The sequence below is a fragment of the Nothoprocta perdicaria genome, unplaced genomic scaffold, assembly GCF_003342845.1.
Source record: "Nothoprocta perdicaria isolate Ctin4 unplaced genomic scaffold, notPer1 scaffold_49, whole genome shotgun sequence".
Lineage (NCBI taxonomy): Eukaryota > Metazoa > Chordata > Aves > Tinamiformes > Tinamidae > Nothoprocta > Nothoprocta perdicaria.
The window spans coordinates 3,653,281-3,680,776 of NW_020455743.1; the positions used below are offsets into that span (position 1 = coordinate 3,653,281).

The 27,496-nt window shown below is 46.5% G+C and overlaps 1 protein-coding gene across 1 annotated transcript; it reads left to right on the forward strand.

Moving 5' to 3' along the window:
* The first annotated feature begins 5,803 nt into the window (after positions 1-5,803).
* Positions 5,804-20,329, forward strand: XK (X-linked Kx blood group). Its single transcript, XM_026047318.1, has 3 exons — positions 5,804-6,048; positions 13,170-13,432; positions 18,272-20,329. The coding sequence occupies exons 1-3, from the start codon at positions 5,804-5,806 to the stop codon at positions 19,090-19,092; spliced, it is 1,329 nt and encodes a 442-aa protein (XP_025903103.1). The 3' UTR covers positions 19,093-20,329.
* Positions 20,330-27,496: the final 7,167 nt, after the last annotated feature.

A 27,496-nucleotide genomic window follows, 5' to 3' on the forward strand; every position in this document is an offset into this window, starting at 1 on the left:
TGAGTAGAGGGGCAGAATCACCTCCCTTGACCTGCTGGCAACGCTCCTCCTGATGCAGGCCAGGATGCCATTGGCCTTCTTGGCCACGAGGGCACACTGCTCACTCATGGTTAACTTAGTGTCAACCAGGACTCCCAGGTCCCTCTCCGTGGAGGTGCTTTCCAGCAGGTCGACCCCTAATCTGTACTGATGCCTGGGGTTATTCCTCCCCAGGTGCAGGACCCTGCCCTTGTCCTTATTGAACCTCATGAGGTTCCTCTCTGCCCAACTCTCCAGCCTGTCCAGGTCCCTCTGGATGGCAGCACAGCCCTCCGGAGTGTCGGCCACTCCACCCAGCTTGGTGTCATCCGCAAACTTGCTCAGGGTGCATTCCGTGCCCTCGTCCAGGTCATTGATAAATAAGTTGAACAGCACTGGGCCCAGCACTGACCCCTGGGGGACACCACTGGCCACAGGCCTCCAGCTGGACTCGGCCCCATTTATGACCACCCTCTGAGCTCTGCCATCCAGCCAGCCCTTGATCCACCGCACCGTGTACTCGTCTAGCCCACTGTCCCGGAGCTTCCGTATGAGGATGTTGTGGGAGACAGTGTCAAAAGCCTTGCTGAAGTCAAGGTAGACAACATCCACGGCTCTCCCCTCGTCCAGCCAGCCTGTCACCCCATCATAGAAGGCTATGAGGTTCGTCAGACATGACTTCCCCTTGGAATCTTCTACGCTTTTTTTTTTCCATTTGCACTGTTTTAAACATATGCTGTTGCAACCTTTACTTGTTGCGTTTAAGACCCGAAAGCAACATGAGTAGAGCCGAAAGCACTTTTCAGCGTGATTAAAAGAAGTAATAAGTTCCCTTATGTTCCCTCCTTGCTGCTCCGAGATATTGCTAATGCAACCTTTGCTATCCATCCCCAGCTGGATGATGGCTCCATCCTGCTCCAGAATCAAGCCCTAACAGACCCAAATATTGTATGCCTGCCGAGCAGATTCTGCCTTGGTACTGTGATGAAAGGCTCTATGACCAGAACCTTGACAAGCCTCTTTCAAGGTGTAAAACACAAGCTACTCAATCTTGTTTGCACATCAGTCTCTTTACTGTGCTTGGTTTCTGTCTCATATGCAGTAGAAGTTTAGGCCATACAGTAGTGATTAGGCTTCTAAAGCAAAGAGGATGTGTTTGGTGTGGTTTTGGTGCTCTTCTGTGATGTCCTTGTGCTCGTGTGATGCTCTTTGTGAGTAAAGCTGTAGATTTACAAATGAGCTTAAGGAGCTATGTACTAATCATGACTGTTGGTAGGTTATCCGCAGATTGCTGCCTTGGGACACTTTTGAGGGAAAGTAGATCTGAAATGTCAAGATTTAAGCATTTCAGCATTCCGAGAGCCAGATGCAATACATGCTCCAGCAACAGGACAGTTCTAACAAATACATTTTTTTTTCATACTATTCACAGATTCTTAAGATCGCAATATATTTGTTTTTGCCACTGGTTTACATACCTGCTTCGTTTCCATTGTGTTTCCTTCAGCTTCCTCTCTTTTCCTTCCCAATCTATGAATTAGTTCACAAGGATGAAGAGGCAGCCCAGGTCTTCTGCTATTGAAAATGAGATAGATTCTTTTTATTTAAGAATGTCTACTTATTGTTGTCTATTTATTTACATGATATTATTTTTATACTCTCGGCCAGTCTCTTTTCCCTGATAAGTAGAAATTATTATACAGTGTAAGAACTGGCACTGCTGTTTTGCATCATTGGATAAAACACAAGAGTGGCTTTCTAGGAACTGTGCTCACTTCTCTAGTATCTCAGTTCTCTTACGACAATCAAAAGTAATTGAGTAAAATTGCTAAACACTCCAAAATGTATGTTCAAATAGTTCTGGAAAATATGCTCCAAAGAATGCAAGTAAAGTGATCACACTTTTCATTAATCTGTGTACATAAATAATGCCATTTTGGTGTTCTGATATTCTTTATATGGACATGCAGAGAATATAAGAAGAGGATAATAAGATTATTTTTCAAAATCCTGCCAAGAAACTAAATGTGGATAACTGACATGCTAAAAAACATACAGGCGAAATAGGTACAAATGGAAAATTTCATAGGCTATCCAATTTTTGTAGGCAAATCACTATTTGCATGTGTAGCTACAGCCTCTGCCAAGACACTGCGTGTTTTGGGTGAGCAGTGCCCTATCTTAGCACATGCAGGCATGTTGAGAAAAGAGCCTCGCTACTCGTTTGGAAATCCTGACCTCTAATATCCATGGACAGAATGTGAGTGTGAGGTCTGCCATAGAAATCACAGCTCCGGGGATTTTTTCCTACCTGCCTTGACAATCTCCTGGCATGTGTACATCTTCTAATCTGTACCGAGATTAGTATGTGAGGACTAAGAATTGCTGTGTAGATCTGAAAGCGTAAGCGTCCTGTAAAGGACTGCACAGTCGAGCAAATGTTGGCTACTAGCACTGTTCGGATTGTCCTGAGAAGACCTTTGCATCTACACTTAATGTCCTGGGTTAAGTAGCATGCAGCATGAATGCTAAATTGAATTATGAGAAAATGACCAAAAATCACGTTATTGAGGGAAGACCACACTGCAAAGCCATAAGCCAAAAAAGCTCAGGGCCCACCAAACAATACAGTTTTGAGACGTGATGAGGCATTTTCCAGGGGAACAGCACGGAGGCTGCTTCACTGCGCACATACTGGTGCAGTAGGTGCTGGACTTAACAGGTTGTGGCTGCCTTGCACAACCTTTCATTGCCATGAGAGTGAAGCCATCGCAAGCAAACCCACTGATAAACCTCTGCCTAGGGAGGGACTGCCCATGGTTGAACCTACTGCCTCCAGCCATCATTTAATGGAATAAAAGTGGCATATGCTATGAGTGCTTAAATGGTCGGGGGGAAAAAAGCAAGAAGCCAACGTGCACACATTTTTGACTTTTTAATCTTCAAAATTTCCTGCCCAGTCACTGCTATCACTGATGTCCCTGCTGGTTCTGTACACTAAACAGCAAACTGCTTTAAAATATGAACATTTAGTTACCTTTCATAAATACGAGGAAGTGCCTTGACTTGTTCATGGCGTGACTCAGAGGGAAGATGGAGGCAGTCAGGTGAATACAGCGATACCATCAAAAGTGGCAGAAAATGAGCTAAAATCTTACTTTGTATAGTGGTATAGTGATAGCCGAATAAAGTGTGTTGTATAGTGCAGCAATACTCATCAACAGCACTGCATGACTGTATCCCTCACAAACAAGCTCATATAGAAGCCATGAAGCCAATTACATCCTGTTTTAAGCGTGAAGTGAATCCTATTCAAGTGTTTAGTTCCATTTCATATGGAAGAGCAATACTGTCAAACCTGCAACTGAACTCAGTTCCTGTCTTCATTAACAAAAACATGAATGAGAGAAGAAAGATTTCCCCTGAAGAGGTCTGATTTTTCCACTGATTTGGCCTCGAGCACTCGTTTTTACAGGCTGATCTGCCATGCCCATGCAGGGAGAACGGTGACTCTCCACTAGACTTTATGGGTGCCGGTCAGTCCCTTCTACTGTGTGAAATCGGGGCAAAACTGCATCGTTGCAAGTCCCAAAAGTGCAAATATTTGGGCCCATCTGCTCATCTGAACCCATGGGAGATGCATGTTGCTCCTGAGCCCCACGGGGTGAGTGAGACTAGTGCACAGAGCAACAGGAGAGCCCAGGTGTTTGCCCACAAAGGCCCTTATACAGCAGCAGTTTTATACCCGCTTGGACTCTGTATGTCTGCAATATCCATGAGTGCCAAGGCCAATCAAAAGTCCAGGGAACTTCAATGGCATTACTCACAAAGGGAACAAAGGGTGTTACTCCATATCTAGTTTGTGTTGGTGCCACTTGGTTATTCAATAGACCGTAGCCCCTGGTGTCCATTTCCTGAGTACGTGCTGCGTCCTGGGCTCGTGCCGCGGCAGCGGCTCGCGGCCACAGCGAGGTTCCGTGTAGTCCCCGTAGAACCTGCGTCCCTTTGATTCTCTAGAAATGCACCTTATTGTATAAAGGCAGAAGCCCTGCTGTTCCGACGTCTTCAACACTGTGATCTCTCAGAATGTGTTTATTGTACTAGTTTTGTATTGTAGATTATGATAGAAACTGGATTTTATAGCTTTTTAAAAGCAGTGTTCATATTAGGCTTCATAGTGACAAAACAAACTCTGTGTATACCCATATTATTAATATAAAAGCTGTGATTATCTTTTGCCTTAAATAAAACCCAACCTTAACGATTACAGTTTTGCACTGGATTGCTTAATTCCTTACTTGCCTTTCTGAGCACCAGCAACTTTTCTTTCAGGAGCAGTAACAATTCAGCGCCCCAAAAGCTTCTCAGTGGTACCATTTTATCAAAGGTGAAACTGTTCATCTGAGAATTAGGTAAAACATCCAGGTCGCACACAGTAATTAGGTAAAACTATCCCATGGTAGTTTTCCTAGGAGACAGGAGAAGGTTTTGGCCCATGGGTTGTTTCCCATGCAGGCATTTACTTGCAGCCTACTTAAATTCCCACTACACATGGCCTCTTCCTTCTCCAGCAAGATCCATCCATTGCTGGTGAAGAGCAGTGGATGATGGAGGCACCTGGCCCCTTCCTTAGCTCAGCTTCCATCTTTGCCATGACCAGTGGAGCCCAACCAGAGGCAAGCGACGGGGATACAGGTTAGCCAGAGCTGCACTGAAGGATGGTAGCTGATAAACAAACAGCTACTAATATTATCCCCTTAACAGGCCATTAGCTTTTGATATCCCACACCGGGCCTTTCCTGTCGCAGAATCACAGAATGGTTGAGGTTGGGAGGGACCTCTAGAGATCATCCAGTCCAACCTTCCTGCTCCAGCAGGGACACCCAGAGCACAGGGCACAGGGCGGCATCCAGGCGGGTTGGGAAGATCTCCAGAGAAGGAGACTCCACAACCTCCCTGGGCAGCCTGTGCCAGGGCTCTGGCACCCTCACAGTGAAGAAGTTCCTCCTCACATGGAGATGGAGCTGCCTGTGTTGCAACTTACACCCATTGCCCCTTGTCCTGTCACTGGCCACCACCGAGAAGGGTTTGTTCCCATCCTCTTCACATTCTCCCCTCAGGTGTTTGTACACGGTCTCAGGTGTCTGGTTCATCTCCCCATGCAGCCCTGCAAATACCTGGCAGCGGGCAGGCACAAACAAGATCCATCAGGGAAGGCATGAGAGCCACTCGAGCACCGCCCAAGTGGGCATCAGTGCTACTTGACCCCGGGCTCCCGCTGGCGCAGGGGACGCGCTCAGGCCGGTGCACACAGCCCCTGCCAGCGGCAGCGCAGGGCAGTGGGTTTCGTCCCTGCAGGGGCCTGGAGGCAAAAGGCCGGTGGCAACGACAATGATCTGAGGAGCAGGTACTTGTGTGCCGGGCCCCGGCACCACAACAGTTAAACGTGACCGTCAGGATGCTACCGTTAATACTGTCTCTCCCAGGTACACAGTATTAATACTGTAATGCTTTCTAATTAATGGCGGCAGCCCCCAGGCAGGCAGCATTAACCCGGACGGCGCCGCAGCCTCGCTCGGGCGCTCGATCCCGGCCGGGGAGGGCTGCCCGGGCCGCCCCCGCCCGCAGCCCCTCAGGCTCCCCCTGCTGCCGCCGCGGGGCTGCGCGAGCGCGGCCGCCGGCTCCCCCTAGCGGGCTCCGCCGCGGCCGTTGGGCGGCGGTTGGGGCGGCCGTTGGGCGGCGGCGGCGGCGGCGGCGGCAACGCGCCCCGCGCGCGCGGGCGGCGATGAAATTCCCGGGCTCGGTGCTCGTCTCGCTCGCCCTCTTCGTGGCCGAGACGGCGGCGGCGCTGCGGCTGAGCGGCGCCTACGGCGCGGCCGGGGACCGCATGTGGCAGACGCTGACGCTGCTCTTCGCGCTGCTGCCCTGCGCGCTCGTGCAGCTCAGCCTCGTCTTCATCCACCGCGACGTGAGCCGCGACAAGCCGCTCGTGCTGCTGCTGCACCTGCTGCAGCTCGGCCCGCTCGTCAGGTCGGTGGCGCCCCGCAGCCTCCCGGCGAGGCGGGCGCGCACGTATGCCACGCGTTTTATAGATGCACATACTTTTAAATATATAGATAATGTATATATGCCTGCTGGGTAGGGGCCTAATGCGGGGCGTGGAGCTTTCTGGCCGCAAGTAAACACGGTTGGGGGTAGGAAGCCGGGCTGCGTTGCGCCTGGGAGGCTGCGGATGGCGGATCCGCCGCCCGCCCCGGCCCGGGGAGCCGTGTCCTGCGCTGCTGCGGGCGCGTTTGGCGCCGCGCAAACGTGAGGGGCCGCTCGGCGGGCGCGGTGGCTCCGCGCCGCGTTGCCCTCCGCGCGTGGCTGCCGGGCCCGCGCTCTGCGGGCGGGCAGGGCAGGGCAGGGCAGGGCAGCGCTGCGGCGGCGCCTGCTGCGGCCGGCGGTGGCGGCGGGGCCGGCGCTGCGGGCTGGGCGCGCTCGTGCGGCCCTGGGCTCTGCCAGCGCGTGGGAAAACACCCTGCTGCGAACGCCCCAAACCCTCGGGCGTCTGCGCAACTGCCAGTGCGAATGTCCCTGGGAGGAAGGGTGGCCGGGTGCAGAACCGGGGCGGCCGCACGGCAGGTGTTTGCTGGGGACTTCGTCTTGAATTTATGTTCATATAATTCATTTAAAAAGAAAGGGAAATGGATACTTTTTCTTTTTTCTTCTCTCTCTCTTTTTTTTTTTTTTTTTTTTTTAGTACAGTTAGGAGAAACATCCCCAACTTACCAAAATTCCCAGGACGTGGAAATAAAAGATCTGTGATGCTGAAATGAAAGGATGGATAAATTGGTAGAATTTTCTTTTTAGAAATCTTTCTTTTTTCTTTTTTTCTTCTTCTTTTTCTTCTTCTTTTTCTTCTTCTTTTTCTTCTTCTTTTTCTTCTTCTTTTTCTTCTTCTTTTTCTTCTTCTTTTTCTTCTTCTTTTTCTTCTTCTTTTTCTTCTTCTTTTTCTTCTTCTTTTTCTTCTTCTTTTCTTTGGCTTTGACCTTAACTAAGTCGTGCTTCACTTTTTTTCCCCCTCTAAGTCTAACCTAGATCCCCCTTACACAGAAGACAATTTTTCCTGTGTGGATCAAGTGCTAGGTGCAGTAGTTGCTGCAAAATTGTGCGTGAGCTTATGGAAGCCACCCCGTTTCCACGAGTCTTGGTGTGCCAGCAGCCCTGTGTTTTTGCCTTTCCCAAAGATTTATTGAACTTAGAATTTCCAGAAAGTTGGAAGATTTTTGCAGAAAATTTACTGTGTATTTATATTACATATTACATATATTACACATTACATATACATATATAATTATATATGTATATATATTGCATCACAACATTCTATGATTCTATGATTCTGTGATTACAGTTCCCAGTGTCATCATTTAAACAGTACTAAGTGATGCCTGGTAGCCTCTCTCTAGACCCAGGATAACTTTATAACTAATGATTAAAACAGTATTGTCATGCTGCCTGAAGAACTTGCTTTTAGAAATCAGATTCCCTTTAGATCCAGAGAAATGTATCTAGTCATAGGACAGTTGGAAAAAAGAAGTGTGAGACGGTGACTGATCTGAGACAGACATAGTTACAAGGCAGATAGTTATAAGCTCTTTTCTTCCTTTGCATCGCCTTCCCATCCACTGCCACTAAATATTTTGTATCCGTCAGAAGAGGGAAGAGATCATTTTCCAGCAGATGTAGAGCTAGACTGTAGATGTCTATGTGATTTTTTTTTTTAATCTCTATGATTTTTCTTTTTCAAAGCTACTGATGCCTAAGAGTTGCTAAGGGCTGAGGAGAAGGGAGGAGAGGTAGATGTTTTCTGCCCTGCCTTCTGCGTGACGCCCTGCTATCGCCTCTCGCCGTGCGCCACGGGCTACAGCACACAGGGCTACAGCGTGAGCCCTGCCGAGCTCTGGGAATTAGGTTAAAAGGGCTGTAAATAAAAGAGGCATCCCAGGCTCTGTTCACTTGTGGCACCACAGTGAAGCCTGGAATAGGCTGCAGATTGCAGCAGATGATATAATTCAATCGAGGGCAGTCTGCCTGGGATGACCATAGGAAAAAGCTCCCGTTAAAAGCTAATGTTTGTGACATAATGCAGGACACCTAGTGTTTCACTCTTCAGACTGCCAACTAAATATCACTGCACTGGTTTACCGGGTCGTGCCCTTGTACATTTTGTGGTGCTTTTCTCATAGTCTTAAAAGCTAGTCTTTTTCCTCTATCTTTTTTTTTTTTTTGCTTTTTTCTTAAGGAAAAGAAATTAGAGTTTGAAGAATATGGAGATACCTTGGAAGGGGATAGAGGATGTTCAGCTTAGCAAGCCAAATGATCCAGCCTGTTCTGAATCCTCTATATGACAGAAGAAAATATGTTCCCTTATGAACCTTTTTTACATACTGCCACCTTCCCCAAACACCCACATTCCGCTTGTTCAGGAGGCATTTGCTGTCCTGGCGCTGCCTCTGGAAGCACTAAAATTGGAAGTTTCCCGGGGTGCGTGAGGCGCTTCAGAGGGGTTGGCTGGGTCGCTCTGGCTGCAGATTTCTGGGCACGGTGAGTGCAGATTTCTGCAGCAGTTTGGGCTACTGCCCAAACGCCTTGAGAATGCGGTAGTTTGTCCGGATGCTTCGAAAATATATTTAGATATTTTCTCCTTTTCTCCTCTTTTTGTTTGTAGGAGGAGTTGGGTTTTTTTGTTGTTGTTTTTTACTGCATCGAATAAATTAAAAAAGCAAGAACTGTCTTAAAGTAGTAGCCACTATTGGTTGGACCTTTTTCTTCAGAAATGACCACATTTCTTTTTGGTCTGTTATCGGCAGCTCTTGGACTAAGGTCGACCTCTTTGTGTTTAGACAGCACCAGCAGCATCGAGATTACCTCAGGATCTTGGGCACTGCTGCAATTCCCATGAATAACAGCGGGAAGTATCGCTTGACCGCTCTGGAATATCCTATCTCCCTAACCACAAACATTCCTCAATGACAGGAGCAGGAGGGGCTGGTGGTGCTTCCTTCTGATAGCAGCTTCAGAGGCAGGAAAGCGACCGATGCCAGGATGTCTTTACAAAGAGCCTCCTTAGTGCTCTGCCAGCTGAATGTGCGCCCCCAGAGCCTGGCTTTCAGGGAATACACAGGTAGGAGCCGGCTCTGCCTGCCCGGCAGTGAACTTCTCTTGAAACAAAAACTCACAGCGAAAGAAATGGGCCCCTGTACGGGCTGAACACTAGTGAGTGTCTGCCTTCTGCTTTTAAAAGGACAAAGATGTAATCCGTAGATTTTATCTTGATGGGGTCAGACTTTGTTTCTCAAGGCACAAGGGAGAATAAAATCACATGCTGCCCCACGGGGGAAAGGGCAGAGGAGAAGTAGTGGGAAGTTCTCATCCAGCTGCTAGAGGAGCAGCTGTTACAGGTGAAGTTAGATTTTTTTGTGAGCTGCAGGGGAGGAAAAAGAAAAACAATGGGCTGAAACTTTCACATTCATTTAAGATCTTGGACGCCTGTTCTGCACTTAAAATCTAGTAGTCCAGAATGCTTCAGGTTTGTTACACACAAAGATTGTCTCTCATTTGGTGACCTGCTTTATAGTTTAGAATAGCACAGATCTCAAAAAAACGATCTTCTTGCAGGGCTTCCTTTGGCAGACCTTACTTGGGGAAATCCTGCAAGCTTTAAATTTTACAGATATTGCTGCATCTTCCTCTTTCCAGATGGGTTGCATATGCTTAGTCCTTCAGGTTTCTTTTCTCTCTGTACTTCAGGAGATACATTAGGTGTCCCAGATGAGATAAGTAGAAAGTCAACACAGATGGAAGATAGAGCAATGAGTGAGGAGCAGATCTTTGTATTTTCTCCTCATAGCATCCTTATTTGGCCTGTATTAAATCCCCTGTATCTGTGAGGAAGTGAGGGAATGAGGTGCTCGCTCTCGGCGGACCTGTAAGGTATAAGGATAGGGCTGTTCCTCCCACTGACTGCACGCAAGACAAATGTGTTGCTGCTGAGTCACTCTTTGCAGGCATCATCGGGAGCCTTGGGAGTGTAATGTGCAGCTCTTCCCTCTGCCAAGCCTTGCACCATCTTTCTCTCATCTCTTACCTTGTAGTGTGGAGGGTGGATGGACAGTTTTTTCTTTGAAATAGCAGCAGTTCCTGCTGGGCCCCTGCTACATCTGCCATCGCTCTGAATCATAGCACAGCACAGGGGCTTTGATTCTTCAGCACGGTGCTGACCCCTTTGCTCTAGCTGGCCCTCGAAGTGCCCGTGCTCGTCTTACAGCCTCTCACCTCAACACTGGAAGTGGGAAGTGCTCCCTTTTGCAGTGTATCAGGTGCCAGGCTGCCCCCCCTTGAAGCAGATTGGCCTGTGGCAGCAGCCGGAGTCTTGAGTACACTCAAGTACGTCAGCCCCAAAAGAAGCGACTCCAAAGGCACCCGTGCCTGAGATGGGCAGGGTTTGGAAGAGGGGCATCGCCACAGACGCAGTCTGAGTGTTGCTTTTAGTACCGTGCTGGTAAAGGTCCCCTTTGGCTGTACTGATCAGACGTTTCACCCTGTATTGGTAGCTTTTTGCTTACATGTATGGACCTAAAATAGCCCATCACAAGCGTGGTGCTCAGTATACTGCTGCTCAGGGTCTAGCTAATAAATCGAGCTACAAAGATGATTAAGGAGAGCTACAAGATGATTAAGGGACTGGAACATCTCTCATATGAAGTGAGACTGCGTGAGTTGGGCCTGTTCAGCTTGGAGAAGAGAAGGCTGAGAGGGGATCTGATTAACATGTATACATGAAGGGAGATTGTAGGGAAGAGGGGGCCAAGCTTTTCTCATTGGTGGCCAGTGACAGGACAAGGGGAAATGGCTGCAAGCAGAAACACGGGAGGTTCCATCTCCGTGTGAGGAAGAACTTCTTCCCTGTGAGGTTGACAGAGCCCTGGCACAGGCTGCCCAGGGAGGCTGTGGAGTCTCCTTCTCTGGAGATCTTCCAAACCCGCCTGGATGCCGCCCTGTGCCCCGTGCTCTGGGTGTAGGAGCTTCTGGGAGCGGGAAGGTTGGACTAGATGATCTCTAGAGGTCCCTTCTAACCTTGAACCTTCTGTGATTCTGTGAAATACATATCAAAGGCTTCATGAAGCCCCGCATTTTGTTGGCTGTAACATTTGCTATAGCCAGTAGCTTCATGAATATTATCACTTCTTTTTCTGGGATTACTGCTTATTTGTTAGATGGATCCTGAGGCTATATCCGCCTCTAGTCACACACCAAAATAGTTCGTAGGCTGGTGCTGAGATCTGCTTCCCTAATAGCTTCAGGCTTACCCCCAGCTCAGCATAAATAGATTGCTGTGAACACCAAGACTTAAATGCTCCGGGATCTTATTTTGGAATAAAATCAATATGCTGGTTTCAAAATCTCTGCTGGTTCCAGAGGCTGTTTGTGCTCTATTAATTTTTCACACTTTATTTTTGGCTTTATGGATTCCTTCACATAGAATAAGGCTGGCAGGGATTGAGAAGATTAATAAGGGCAAACATAAACTAACCGCTGGGAATGGAGCTTCCAGGCCCTTCAGATGGTTCCATCAGTGAGAGGCTAAAGAATCCTGAAAGCAGCTTCTGTTTGAGCCCTGGAAACTTGGTGGTGGTCCAGTCTGGGGGGTGGAAGGACATCAGGACTGTGAAAACAAAAGTCAGATGGCCTTCACTTGGTTTTTATCAGTGCTGTTGTGCAGGTTGCCCTGTAAGCTTTCCTCCAAAAGGCCATGGCACACTGAGGGACTGGCAGTTTGAATTAATAAAAAAAGAAAAAGAAATTGTGAGGGAAATAAAAATTTTTTAAAAAAAGTAGTCTCAGATAAGCATGTTTCCATGGTGTGTAATTGTGAGATATTTTTGAAAGCAAGACAGCCAAGCCTTAAATTTTTCATTATAAGAACTCATTTGCAGTTGTTTACAGGAGTCAGTGAGGTGACATATGGTGACATAGGCTATATTCAGACTGGTTTATTACAGGAAAGGGATGTTTCCAAGTGTGATACATATAGCCGTGTGTGTGTGTGTGACTGTGACTCAGTTATGCAACTTTTCAAATCTTCAGTCAGTTTGAACCAAATTTGACCTATAGCAGTCTCAAAGGTACTGCACTCGAGTAAGTATTCTGTATGGAGGCAGCCAAGCAGAGGAGAGGAGCCTCGGTGCCACCCTGCACGACCTCCCAGGGTTTAACTTCTGAATAGAAATGCAGGCACGGGCAGCACTTTTATTTGGTCTATGGTAAGTTGGACCTATATGAATGAGAGAGTGGGTTCACCTGCGAGTTACAGAAACTATAAATACTGTATCTTGTTATTCTGAGTATTTTTGTAAGATTCTGCTTAATACTTCTTAAACTGCGGAATAACCGTAAGCAAAAATAAGGAATAGAGCTCTGGTATTTCTTATGCCTTTTTAAAAAGGTTAATATCCTGAGCACACTGTGAGGCTCTAAACTGAGGACAAGGTGGCTGCTGGTTGTCCTCACTGCTGCTGCTGCTCGCTGCTTGTGTCTGGGGATGTGAGTTTGGTAGCTCGGGGGTTAGAGCACCGCTGCGAGCACCCACTTAGAGCGACGGGTGCCCGAGTTAAGGCAGACCTGTCAGTAAGGGCTGTTCTTGCCTATCCTGCTAGGGTGTCACGGAGGTATGGGTAGCACTGGAGAAAACAAAACCAAACCAAAGCTGAGTACCTGCAGAGACCCTTCCACCTCGGGCCCTGTATCGGGAGGCTCTGGTGGTTGCAGTGGGCACATAGTTTAAGGACTTTAATTGTGTCCTTAAACTGGTCTGGTGTCCACAGAGAGAATAGGCAGTTGCGAGGAAATGTCTAAACCTCCCGTGTTTGAGCACTGCTGCAGGCAGCCTAAAGGGCCCTCCTAGGGCCTTGCCCTCTGGTCGCCTGTTGTTCGTGCTTACTGATGGAATCTGTCATATTCCAAGCACGCCAGCAGGGGAAAATGTGCAGGTTTGCTCTCTACATGGAAACTGACTTAGTACACTGAACACTTAAAATACTGAGGAGTGGGAAGATGGATGCTTTTGTTTTATTTTACTGTTCCTGTGTTTGCTCGTTTGCATGTAGGTGTGTGGAAGTCCTTTACATTTACTTCCGTGCGGGCAGAGTTGAAGAGCCCTATGTGAGCATCACGAAGAAGAGGCAGATGCCGAAGGACGGGCACTCGGAGGAAGTGGAGAAGGAAGTGGGCCAGGCCGAGGGCAAGCTGTGCACGCACCGCTCCGCGTTCAGCCGCGCCTCCGTGATCCAGGCCTTCCTCGGCTCCGCGCCCCAGCTCACGCTGCAGCTCTACATCTGCGTCCTGCAGCAGGACATCACAGCTGCCAGAAGTAGGTAGAGCCAGCATTGACCCCTCCGTGTTTTCGTGAGAGGAAGAGTCAGCAGTCAGATGCAGCTGCTGCTGACAAGAATGGAAAACTCGCACCTGGAGTACTGTGTTCAGTTCTGGGCACCCCAGTATAGGAGAGACGTGGAGCTTCTGGAGAGGGTCCAGAGAAGGGCAACCAGGATGATTAAGGGAATGGAACATCTCTCGTATGAAGAGAGGCTGAGYGAGCTGGGCCTGTTTTCTCTGGAGAAGAGGCGGCTCAGAGGGGATATGATTAATATGTATAAGTTCAGGAAGGGAGAATGCAGGGAGGAAGGGGACAGGCTGTTCTGGTGGCCAGCGATAGGACGAGGGGTAATGGCCACAAGCTGAAACACAAGAAGTTCCGTCTCCAGGTGAGGAGGAACTTCTTTACTGTTAGGGTGACAGAGCAGTGGAACAGGCTGCCCAGGGAGGTTGTGGAGTCTCCTTCTCTGGAGGTCTTCAAAACCCGCCTGGATGCCACCCTGTGCCACATGCTCTAGGTGTGCCTGCTTGAGCAGGAAGGTTGGACTAGATGATCTGTAGAGGTCCCTTCCAACCTTAAATATTCTGAAATATTCTGAAATATTCTGAAATATTCTAAAACGCTGTGAGGTGTTCAGCTCCCTGGCACATTTGGGTGGTGATGTCATACTCAGGTTCTTCTCTGCAGCATCGTGTTTTAGACCATGATGCTGTAGCTTGCTCTGGTTGCTGTAGAAATATTAATCTGATAAGTGGCCATTAGGGCAGGAGGAGGAGGCAGCTGCAGGGACTGAGCTGGCTCCTTGGAATGGAAGAAACAAATGCCCTGTATTCCCTTTTTGATTTCTGGGCAAGCTTTGTAGGAAATTCCTGGGGGTACAGTGCAAAGCATCCTTTGCCATGCTGCATTAAGGACAATGTACTTGAAAGGAATGCACCTTCAAATCCGTACTGAGGACACGAGCTGGCTTTGCTTGTGCCAGCCTCTGAGTTTGCATGCAAAAGGCAGGGCTAAATAGCTAAGTATGCAAGTATGGCCCTATGATCTCCAGATTATGAGCTTTCAAGCCTTGTGTTGAAGGCGTGTTGAAAGAGTGCTGAACCACATGGACTTAGCAGGTCGCATATTTCTTTTACCACATCTTGTTCCATGATGTGTGCCAGTCCTAGAAAAATCTTGGTTTACCTATTGGCTGCTAGTAGCAGGATCTGTCTGCCCTCCTGCATGAGGTCTTCTGGGATGCTGTTCACAATGGATTGAGTATAGGAAGGGCTTTGGCACCCATGTCTCTCTGCTGGAATACGAAGTAGCTCTTGTAGCTATGAGGCCCTGCGAGGCTGATGATCTTTATCATCCTCACAGTTAGGGAGGATGAAAATAGGTTATAAACCCATCTGGGGTTTTTTTGCTTGTTTGTTTGTTTGTTTTTGTTTTCAATTCTGATGCCTTAGTAGGCACCAAGATAAAGAACTGAGGTTTTTGGAGAAGTCAACACAGCAGTGTCAGGTGTCTTCCCTCAGCTCAGGGAATGGAAACTCTCAGAGTGCCAAAGCACATAGAGATACTGCAAGCTTAAGTAGCTTAATTAATAGCTTAATACAGGTGTTTTTGTTTGAGCTTGTGACAGTTGACAAGCCCAAGACATCATTCCTGGCTGTGTCCAAGGGCATTGCAGCTGTGGTAGCATCACTGAATGATTGTGGTTGTCTGTGACACGGGAACAAGAACAGGGCATTGAATCCTTTGCTGATCATTAGCACAGTCTCCAAGCAGTTCACTGCAGATATCCCTGCTTGGGAGAGGTCACCATCTTATTGTACTTTTTTTCTATTGCGAATGTTGATATCCTGTGTCTCTCAGAAGCCGAATCTCTCTAAATATAAAGTATGGAAGTCAAAAGTTAAAATGTGGAGCAAAACTCCCATTTCCATTCTGGCATATGTTAAAACCAAAGTAATCATCGCTTGAAACTTCATGTCATGAACGTATTCCTTCTATATGTATTTTATCTTCTGAAATTTTGAAACTTGCTGCTGTCTCTTCAGTTGCCTTATTTCTGCAGTGGTATCTTCTGCCCACCAATGTTATTCAGCCTCCAGAGGAGGCAGGAATGATGCATACTGCAGTTTCAGCTTGGCATTGTTTTATTTATATATATATTTATATATATATTTATATATATTTATATATATATTTATATATATATTTATATATATATTTATATATATATATACACACACACACACACACACAGATGTGTAGGGACATATAGTAGGTTAGCAGCCAGTCCAGCTCTTCTTCCACACACTATCTGGTCTTTATCTTTCCTGTGTTTGACATCGATCTTCCAAACTGTGCGACCTTTTTCATTTGTCTTGGTTGTAAGACTTGTCTCTTCTTCCTGATTTTCAATTTCCATATTTTTTGACTTGCCTCTTCGTGAGTCTGCATCTTTGGGATTCACATTCTACCCATATTCTACTGAATTTGGCTTAGTCAATGGTAGTGAGGTGAAGTGAGAGCTGTGCACCAGCATGCCACACAGCGAGCGTGCCTCAGTCCTTGTAGATCTCTTTGAAAGCCATCATTGCTTCCAGGATTGAAGTGGATGGTTTGGAAACAAGCACGCAGCCTTGCTAACCCTTTTCCACAACTGAACCCATGATGCAGCCCCCTTGGGTACTTCATAGCACTCATTGTGTTCTCTAGATATTTTAGAGCAGATAATTACGTTTTTGCCCATATCAGGTATTCTCCAAATTTGTCATATCCATGTCTGCCAGACCCACTGCAGCCAAGAATGTAACGTGAAGAGAGAGAAAGACAGGAAAAAATTTTGGAAAGAGGCACAGGGTATCGCCAATATTCCTGAATGCACTTGCTTGCTCTTCTGCTTTTAGCTGCTATTTTTGAGGTCGTAACACTTAAAAGTTCTCAGATCAAATGCAGTGCTGTGAAAAGGTATTTAAAAGCACACACTAAAAATTGAAGCACTGCTTATGTATTTGTTTCTTTTCAGGGAATATGTGCTCTACCACGCTGGCATGTATAAGAGTACCATATAAAAATACTAAAATAATTTTTAAATAATTTTAAAATAATAAAAATTACCATATATAAATTTTTCAGGTAACCGAATCCTATTGGCAATTCAGATATAAAGGATTCTTTTTTTTTTTTTACCAGAGGAATTGAGAGGTTTTTGAGGGTTGAGATGGCTGGGAGGGGGTTTGACTTCCATATACTTGTTTCTCCCAAAGTCATGTTCAGGGATTAATAATTTTAAGTAGGAGAAAATGATAATCATTGCTAAATAGTTAAATAATATAGTAAATAATTACAGTTAAATAATATAGCAAGGCAGAGAATCCAGTTCATTTGGAGGCTCGTGACACACACATGAATTGGAGGCCGCGGACAGCCCTGGTTGCCAAGCTCTGCATTGAAGTAGTCAACATGACCAAACATTGACAGCTCTGCCCTCTGTCTGATGCAGTGCAGTGCCCTGCAGCATGGCCACTTAGCTTGGTTACTTTAATTCAGATTTTGCAAGAAACTGCTGAATCATTTCTATTGTACTGAACTCATTTGTGTTTGAGATATTCTTTGATTCAAGCATTGAACTTTATTGAAGCATTGATTTTTACCCTAAAAAATAGTCCCCTAAATCTGCTATTCAGCTTGTTAGTAAAAACAGTGCAGAAAGTATGCAGATGCTAATGAAACTGGGTGGTCAGCACCTCTGACTATTTTTCTCTGAATGTTCATATGGTACATGCGGGGTTCTCCTACATCTGTGCGTACTCAGTTTAGAAACTTTCCCCTAGTTCCTTCCTGTACTCTTGTTTATTCAGCCCTGTAATTCCCACGTCTTGGGCAGCCCTCAGCTAGAAGGTTGCGAGGTCTTTGCTGCGACGTGGCCGTCCAGAGCTCTAGTCCCTGTTTCTGTTTCATTCTTGGATGAGAGACCTGCAGTTAAATGTGCCCAAGAGCTGTGGGACGACGGCGTGAGCCCGTGGAGGGCAAACTGAGCACCCTGCTGCGGTGCCACCAGGCTCTCCCTCTGCCAGGCCCGAGGGAAAGTCACAGCTGCAGCTCTGCAGTCACTTGCTACTGGCACCTCTTCCCCTGAGGGGCTCTGGGCCGTGGGAGGTATTGACACATGATCTTGGAGAACTACATGATCTACATTTAAAGATTTTTGAGCGTTTTTAATGGATTTTTTTTTTTTAAGTGCATGAAGTCAGCATAAGGCATTGGAGCCACATGAGCAAGCAACTGCCTATACAAGCAGAAGAAATGAAAACAACTCTGGGTCTGAGCTTCTGGTCTCAGACTGCAGGCTTTGACTTTCAGTTTCGAGCTCTGGCACAGGCCTCGTCTGTGTGCTCAGATAAGTTGCTTCAGCCCCGTACTTGATGAGCACGGTGGTATCTGCACACCCGAGGAATTCTTAACAGTTTCAGCTTCTGTCTCTGAGTACCTCGGTACACAGAGTGAAGAGCTCTTCTCTGTGATAGGGTACTGTAAGAATCACATTGAAGTCTGAGGCTAACTTGTATATCCTCATGATTGAGCAGTGTAATTACCAAAGACAGTATTTGCACAAACCCCACTGCGTGGGGGGAGATGCCACTGATTACTCAGTGCCTTTCTGCTTTATATCTGCTTGGGAAAGTAACACTGCTTCCCATTCCCTTCATCATTTGTTATCCATGAGTGGATACAATGAATGAATGGTATTAGACCATGAAGACTATCTGCATTACTGTGGCTGCAATGCCTTTAGCTTCTGCTAAGCTGGAGGATCTGATTTGTCTTTTCTCTTGGCAGGTATTTTTATGGTCCTTTCTCTCCTGTCAATTGTCTATGGCGCCTTACGCTGCAACATCCTGGCTATTAAGATCAAGTATGATGATTACGATGTGAATGTGAAACCAACTGCCTACCTCTGCATATTCCTGTGGAGAAGCTTCGAGATTGCTACCCGCGTGACAGTTCTGGTCCTTTTCAGTTCAGTCCTTCAAATCTGGATTCTCCCTGTTGTGCTGGTGAATTTATTTGTCTTTTTCTTTTATCCCTGGGTTCTCTTCTGCCAAAGCAAGTCCCCGTTTCCTGAGAACATAGAGAAGGCCTTGAGCAGGGTTGGCACCACCATCGCCTTGTGCCTCCTCACCCTCCTGTACGCTGGCATTAACATGTTCTGCTGGTCGGCGGTGCAGCTGAAGCTCAACGACCCCGACTTAATTAGTAAATCCCAAAACTGGTACCGCCTGACGGTCTATTACATGCTGCGGTTCATCGAGAACGCCTTCCTCCTGCTGATGTGGTACGTCTACAGAACCGACACCTACCTGTACGTGTGTGCCCCGCTGCTGGTCTTGCAGCTCCTCCTGGGCTACTGCATGGCTGTCTTCTTCATGCTGGTGTTCTACCAGTTCTGCCACCCGTGCAAGAAGCTCTTCTCATCCAGCGTTTCTGAAGGTCTGCTGTCCTGTTGCAAGTTCCTCTGCTTCCTTTGCAAGCCTCCCAAATCCAGTAAACTGGTGGACAAAGCAGATTCAAAATCACCTGCCAGTACTGATGAAGCCTGGAGCAAGACAACAAATTCTCAAAACAGGAATCCCCATCGGAGTGTTTCTTCCAATGCCTAGTACAACTGGGAGCAGCAGGTGCTTTTGGAAGGTGCCACCCCACCTGCTGGGAAAGTTACATGTCTGGGACATTGTGTCTTGTGGATGAGGTGTTTTTCTTGCAGGTTTAACACTACATGAAGAGTGACAAGCCTTCCTTTGGGGGAAACCTAAGTGTCTGTGTATGGACACAGAGAGCAACTGGTATTTGTATAATTCTATCTCAGAGGTCTTTTGCACATGGGTGTGTTATCATTTCTTCATCTTGAAACCATTATAGGTGATATCCTCCAAGCTGGCCTCACGCTGATCTTACTCAGGAAATCTGAAGAGGATTTTATTTCATTATGGCATGCCACCCTAGCATGGAAACAGCCTAATCCTTGACTATATACTGACTGTAGCTGTGGTCTGCTTTGATCAAATTGCAGACTTTTTTACACTCTAGTAAGTGTAATAAGACAATACTTGTCTTTTTTGACTTAAGAATAGGTATTCTGCAATTCACTGTAGCCTAGGTTGCCAAGAAATGACCAACTAGGCACCACTGATACTGAAATGTGACTGCTACTGAGAAGAGCCAGAGGGGTTATTGGCTTATGCACTCTTTTACTGTTGCTATTTGCTGCTTGTTAGTAAGGGAATTAAATCTGAGACAGTAATTGCAAAGTTCTGGAAAAGCTCAATGTCCTGATATTCTCATATCAGTAACTTCCTTTTTGATGTTCTGGTTTAGGGGTGGGATTCACATAATAGAATTTGAAACGTCTAGGAGCTGGGCAAACAGTGTGAGCTAGCAATGTGGCTGCCCTCACACACCTCCAGGGAAGGATTGAGCCCATCCTAAGGTGATGTGCTAGGCAGGCAATTTAAATAGTACCCTGGAGAGCTCTCACTGTATTGACTGGATGTCCCTTAGCTTAGCTTACAGTTAAGAGAAAAGTACCACTCAGAGTGTCAGTGCAGCAAGCAGGATGCTCAGAGACTTGTCATGTGGAGACAGAGGCTCTCGAGTCCTTTTCGAGCCTGTGTTGTATTACGTTAGTTTGATGTCAATAACTTAAAACACTCTGGTTTCTTTACCTCAGAAGTACTGAAGACCTGAAATCTTCTAAAAGGGGAACCAGAATACACCGACTTTTTTCTGTGCACTGTGTTACCACAATTAATAGTCATTTCTGTACTTTGCAAGTTGCTGATAAAGTTTGGACGGATGGACAGTCAAGAAGTGCTATGTAGTGGAAATACACACAAGCAATTGTGTTACAAACAGTAAGTGAAAGGGGTTTGCACTTTGTCTGCTCAGCACCTCGCAATTCTTGTGAACATTACACATTATAGCTGCTATTGGAAACAAATAATTCATGACCCAAAGCACCTTTTAGTCTCCTCAGTTTTGTCTCCGTCCTACACTGATGGAGGATGTGAAGTTCTTCAGAAGAAGGGGATATCAGCATCACTTCACTAGGAATGTCACAAGTTGGGGACCGAGCTCATTTATAATCTGTCATATGCAGTGCTGCAAATATCTAAAGTGTCTTTGTTCTTTACTGCACTGTAAATGAATGTCTTCGTACTTCACTTTTATAATGGAGCTGTGTGGTTTATTTTGCTTGATGTCTGTACATGTGTGATATATGTATGCAGATCTCATTAAAATATTTGTGGGTGGTAATGGGAGTTTTTGGCCTGAGCTTGCCATGGGAATGTACCTCACGTGTCCGGGAAAGGCACCAAGCCCTTCTGTCTCCATATTGCTCCTTGAGGACGTTTAGAATAGTGGAGTGATTTCTTGGAGACACTGTGGTGTCCACTTTTCTATACGTAGAAGAGTATTTCAGGAAAACAAATATATAATGGTGAGTTAAAGAAGCAAGTGTGAATGTAAACCCTTGCTTCCAGACCTACAGAGTTTGGTACAGCGGGCCGAATTTTTGGAGGTGCTTTTCTAAAGTGGAGCATCTAGCTTTACAATTGGACACAGACTGATAACTGGGCAATTAAGGTTCAGTTGCCCAAATAAAGGCATACTTAGGTCTGAAACCTTAGCTTTTGAGAGAGAGAGGTTCATTTGTAGAGGTGCAGAGGTAACTTGTGTGAGTTAGATCCCTGTCCCCCGCTTTGCCCGAGCTGTGTCAGCTGGCAGAACACATGTGGCGCAGCCGTTCAGACAGCTCCTCAGCAGCAGGGCTGCTGCTTCTGCTCTGCCTCCCGTCGCCATAGCCCCCCAGGCAGGTTCCTAAGAGTGCTGCTGCTCTCGCTGCATTTTGGTCCAGCTGTGCTGCTATTGCTAGAAGGGGAACGTGGGAAGGATTCACACAGATATTCGGCTGGGTGGAGACCAGTGTTTAACCCGCAAAGGTTATTGCTGTGCCATGTGGCTGGGAGAGGCAGGGCTTCCGTGGGTAGTGACCCTCCCGATGGTGCTGTTACCTCTTCACCCGCTGGCTGCTCGGAGGAAAGGAGAGGCTGCTTCATAAGATGTGGCCTGTATCTGCTTTCAGATCCTGGGTGTGTTTTCAAGAGAATCCCTGGATTTTGTTTTCGGGTGGCTTCGTGCTTGTTCTCTGTCAGCCCTGACCTGCCCATTTCACCCCCATTGGCTAACCTGTAACTGATTTCTTTTAATCAGGGTAGAAAGCTGTGGAAAATAATAGACTAGTTAACTGAAGATTAGAAGCTAACAGGAGGAAGAGAGGTGAGTTGATCAAAAATATTCCTGCTGTTAAAAAATGCTTTGGCATGAGTTATGCATTTGTCCTTCTGGCTGACCACTTAGCAAGCCTTACTAGCAAAGTAATTGGCACTCTCAGCTGCCTGCAGCATCTGCTGCATCTTGCCGTTGCTGTGAGGGAGGCCTTGGGGTGGATAGGTACAGAGGGAAAGAGGAGGATGTCGTAAGCCACATGAGGAAACAGGAGTCACGTCAATGTGCAAGAATCAATGCAGGAATCTCTGTAGGAGATAAGACTTATGGAAATGTTCCCCTGCCCGCAGAATGACAAGACCTACAGAATCACAGCAGCACAAATGAGGTTGGAAGGAACCTCTGGGCATCATGTGGCCCAACGCCCCTGCTCTTGAAGCAGCATCTCCAGGACTGTGACCTGTGCTGAGTATCTCCAAGGATGGAGATGAGTTTCATAATATTGCTAGATCTTTCGGGTTCACCTCAGAGCTAAAGCCAAAATGAAAGGCAAGTGCTTCAAGATGACACTGAGTGCATTTCCTGAATCTATCACTCTATATGAAAGCCACATTATATCCTGTAAATAAAGGAGGACAGTTTTATCCTTTACTGAATTTCTCGCTGTCATAAGGAATATCACTACTGAAATGAAGTTTTACAGAGAAAAGAAGTGTCTGCAATCAGGAGTGAACATTTGACCTTTCAAATGTGACTGCTTCCATGCCTACAGGGCTCTAATCACAGAGTAATTTCCTGACTATTTCGCTTTGCTGTTTGTTGCTTCATGGAGATCACATTAAGCATAGATGCCATAGAAATAGGTATACCTGAAATCAGGAATAAAAGCCAGTTAGTTGGATGCTGCTTACTGAGATTCTTCTACAATAACATCATGGTTGAATCTCGTTGGCCCTGAAAATGAGGTTTGATTCAATGAACTAGGAAGAGCCTGTCTTAAATCTTAAGCCACTGTTCTGCATCTTCACATCCATGATGGTTGAAATTCCTATTTTCACAGAGGGAACAAAATGACAGAGAACAAATGTTGCATACATTAAATTCTGAAAATTCTTTCATCAGTTATTCTTTTTATCTGATTAATGTACCCTGTCAGTATAGAACTTCAATCATTCAAAGAATCTTCAAGCAAAATGATCAAGGATGGAGAGAGAACAATGCCAGAGGCAGTCAGAATAAAGATTAATTCATCTCTGGCTTCTAAAGTGGAGGTTAAACATCAAACGCTCAGTACAACACCTTACTGACAAAATAGCAATGTAATATTTTATTGCATTTATGTATGAATGCATTTTGTGAATTTGCTTTTGTGAATGCATGTTGTAGTCAGGTGTGCTAAACACGATAAGTAACAAAACAGATGCTGGCATTAGCTTAATTTTTCTGTTGATGGCCCTCCAAAAGTCCTTTAGATTTATTTCCTGGCTATTTCTCTTTGCTTTCTGTTGCTTCCTGGAGCTCATGGATGGACCTCCATGGTAATATGGATGCCACAGAAATGGAGAGGAAAAAAAGCCAAACAGTGAAACATTCAGCTGCCATTTTCAGTAAGGTTGCTCTAAGACTCTTGTTGATGAGTTGTTTTGTCAGGTAAAAGTGTTATGGGAGGCAACTGAGTAGCTTCCAAGAAGATGAGCAAGAGATAGACAGGGTATTCAGAAAAACAGAGACAAGGTAGTCAGAAAAATGCAGATCAAGTCAGGTTACCTGCAGCAGGTGCCTGCAGCCAGGAAGCGTGTGTGGGATGTGGCTGTGGAGGATCAAGCTGCGCCCTCCCTGGGTAACCTGCCTGCTCGAATACTTCCCTGAGATGCCTGTACCAATGCATGAAGCATGGGGAATAAGCAGCAACAATTAGAGATCCATGTGCTGTTGCAGAACCATGCTCTCAGAGACTTTCGTCTTTTAGTTTAACCTCTTCAAAATACGCATATAAGATATCCAATCCACTCATTTTAAAGTTTTTTTTTTTTTTAAGGGCATTTCACTGCAAGTGCTAAATCCTTATTATAGGGCATATGTTGTATTTAGCTAAATGTCTGTATGAGTAAAATCCTGTAAAACTCTTACAACGGGAATCTTCGGCAGTTATTAATCCAGCAGTAATTCACCCTGGGAGAAGGTCATCCCTGTCCACAGTCCAGGCTCTCTGTCCATGATGACCCCCTGCAGTTGTGCAAAGAGCTCAGAGCTTCTCCAGAGCACCACGGAGCTGGCTCGCGTCTTCCCAGTGCAGGACCAGCCTACAGACCCAAGAACAGCTCAAGTCTTGCTTACACCAGGTAGGGCTTTGCAGGCTGCACTTTGTCAAGTGTCCTAAAGCTATCGGGGTAAATATCCAGAAGTAAAAAAGAACAACAACAAAAAAGTTTTATCATGGGAAATAAGCAAAAGGATTAATATAAATATAGGAAACTCTATGGCTAGTACATTGTCATTCTGTATCAAGAGCAGCTTAAATGTGGCCTCAACAGTGCTTAGGTTTCATGCTGGGTCATGGTACATTTCAGTAATTTAACTGAAGGATGATTTTAAAGCAGAAGCTAATTAGCCTGATTGTGGTTCATTGCTCCTTAGACAACTGCATTAAACATGACATGATTCCACAGTGTTTCCCCTATTGATGTTACTCAAAAGTAAATGTCACCAATACAAGCAGGGCTGAGCCAGAGGCTCTATCTGCCACTTGTCTGCTTGTGGAACAAGCGCTAACTGAGCAGGATCACCCTGTCGGCGCCATGCTGGGCCCTGCTGGAGAGCAGGATCAGCAAAAGCCATTCATGTTTTAGAAGACGAGTTATCAATGTAGCTCAAGCAATATCAGCCCTTCTAGTTAAGAGGCAGGCACTAAGGTGTCCCCTCCTCGGTAGCTGCTCTTGTGTGAGAATGGGGATACTGCAGTACTTCTAAGTCTCTTTAGTTATGTTGGTGCTATTTCTTCCATGGGTATAACACAGTCACTAAGACAACCAATAAAGCTCTACCAGAGCAGAGTGAGGGGGGAACATAGGCCTGAGATTCCAGGCATTTCTGTTGCTTGTGTGCCCTCCTGGGTTGAGAGGGGCGTGTGTGTTGCTTGGCCCAAGGAGCACAACAATGCCGGAGCTCCCGATTCCAGCTGACCTCCAGCCTGAGGATGATACAGGTGCACAAGCCATTCCCAGGAGCTTCTGAGTGCCTTCATTGCCTCCTGACCCTGTTTTGCCCTTCTGCCCACATATCTCCCTCAGCACAGCAGTGGAGACCTCTGAAATCCCCAGAGCAGATGGTTTGTTGTCTCTCCTTTCCAATGGAGGAGATGGAAAGTGCCTGCAGTAATGCAAATTTCATCTGACACTACTACAAAGAGGCCACATACAGATCCCTGCATTAGAAATGACAGTGGATATGAACATATTTAATATTCAGTCACTGTTTGTTGTAACTAGAAACTAGAAACTGTCAGCTGCCTTGTCTCATTAATGACAGCTTTAGAATCACTCTCAAAATGATTCTTTGCCTCTGTCCAACTCCAGCAGCTCCCACACTCCTGTGGGACACCACAAGCACTGATGTCTGCACCACTGGAAGGACAAACATGAGTGAACAGTGTTGGAAAAAACATGAGTCTAACATCTTTATAATATTGTAACACATGGAGAGCCAAGTCATGCATCCAGCCCTAGGCATGGTGTAAAGGCTGTAGAAAGACAGACTATTTTTCAAAATTTGTTTTTCAAAATCTAAGTTGAGAGACAGGTGATAGATATAGAGCAATAGGAAAATCCCATCACAGGCAACTGTTGCCTCTCTAACACCAGAAGGCTTGCGAGGTGTCAAGTGTGCTAGTCTATCAGATCTAGTAGGGAGTAAACGGCTGCCAGCAGGAGCCACCTGGAGTGGGACCTGGAATCCCAAGGGAAAGGAAGAGGCCATGGCATGTTTTAGTGCTAAGAAGGAAAAAATTAAAAAATATATATTTTTATATATATAAAGGAAATTCCTTGATGGTCAGTGAATCTACCCCGTGCTAATAATTTATTTACATCTTACACTGGAGAGTTTCATTCTGGCTTTTGATTTGTTATCCCCTAAATTATTTCCTGTTGGAAGTGCTGATCCTTGAGCGTTAGCTGCACAGAATGTAGATTTAAATTTGCTGACTGTTGGCTTGTTTTCTTAGTCAACTTTTACAGGTCTCCTAGGAGAAGTTCTCTGACTCTGTCTTGAGATCTACTGCATATGGTCTGCTGAATTCTCACGTGCCCTAATAGACACCTAAGAGTTATAACAGGAGATGTTAGAAAAATCTGTGTTGACCCTTACCACCTTAGCCTGGCATTCCAGGATCCCGTGGGAGCAGAACATCTAGATCTGTCCCTAGACAAAACACAGGTGTGATTCACTGCTAAAACTCATCCAGCGGTCACACCAAAAGACAAGATGGACAGACCCTTACAAGCCTAACCCACTAGTAACATTTAAGTAGACCTCTCCCTCTGATGTGTTTTAAACTAAGCCCCTCTTCACTCCGCACACGCTGAGGAACACGCTGTAAAGGCTGTGAGGAACGCGCTGTAAAGGACAGAGCAGCTTGTGAGTGAGACATCTCACTCATTCCTGACTGTAGAAGTGAGGAGACAAAAGTGTGCCAGGAGTGCTACAGTTCCAGTGCATCCTGTTCGGAAGCATGTGCTATTCCTATTTGGAAACGGGCTGCTGTTCTCTTGATGCCCCTTCCCAAAGTGTGATCACAGGCTGCTAAGGAGGAGTGGGAGCTGACACCCCAGCACTGAACAAGAGACCGTGGACGGGGAAAAGGCAGCAATGACTATTTGAACAGGAGAACAGTTGGCCTGGCCTAGGTGTGATGGGAAAGGGGGCACAAGAGAAGGGACATGCGGCGGGAAGCTGCTGGACAGATGGGCCCGTCTCCTCCAGCGTGTTCAGGTGTCGGTTCCTCCGTGAGGTCCCTCAGGGCAGGCGGCTCTGCCCGGAGCAGCCCGCCCGGCCACCAGGGGGCATCACCCCCCAGGGCTCTGCGGGAGGCACCAGCCGCCCGGGCAGCTGTGCTCGGCCTGGGCAGCGCCGGCCTCTCGCCAGCGGCATCGCACGCGGAGAAATATTAGATCGGTAGTTTGGGGTTCCAACTTTCTGAAGATGTGCGCAGGGAAAGATACCCTGCCTTTTACATTTTTCAGGATGCTTTCCTAAACGGAAACTGCCAGTTGACAGGTTATGGTGGGTCCCCCTCTATAGGCAGAGCGCAGATACAGACTGGGCTCCCCCACCTCAATCTCATGCAAAGCCAGGTTATTTTGACCTTGGCTCAACGCCTGCAAGGCTATGCTGTCCTGTGTGCAGCAGTCCGGACCTGCTCTGTGCCACTGCTGTTAGATTTCAAGCCAGGGCTAACGTGACCAGCAGCATGTGGATCATTCATGGAGCCCTGAAGTCCAGCACATGGATCTCTTGTGATCGTTGTGGAATGCAGTGTGAGGAAGTGTGGGAGCAGGGAGCTACACTGGGCCTTGTAGCGTAAAGTGAAGGCACAGAAGGTCTGTCCGTCCTCACTGCATTCTCACTGACTTTTTTCTTTTCCTTGGTTGATATCTGTACATTTTTCCTCCCTGTCCTCAGCATGGAGTCATTTGTCTTGCAAGCAAACTGCGGGAGTTTCAGAATATGTCATTCCCTTGGGTGAATGCAAATCAGTATGGTGACAGCTTCAGAGTGTGT

What these genes read in the sequence shown, in the direction of transcription:
- XK (XM_026047318.1), top strand. Translation starts at nt 5,804, where the DNA reads ATGAAATTCCCGGGCTCGGTGCTCGTCTCGCTCGCCCTCTTCGTGGCC. An exon ending in CAGCTCGGCCCGCTCGTCAG is followed by an intron (nt 6,049 to 13,169) that starts GTCGGTGGCGCC and finishes GTTTGCATGTAG; the next exon opens with GTGTGTGGAAGTCCTTTACA. An exon ending in GGACATCACAGCTGCCAGAA is followed by an intron (nt 13,433 to 18,271) that starts GTAGGTAGAGCC and finishes TTCTCTTGGCAG; the next exon opens with GTATTTTTATGGTCCTTTCT.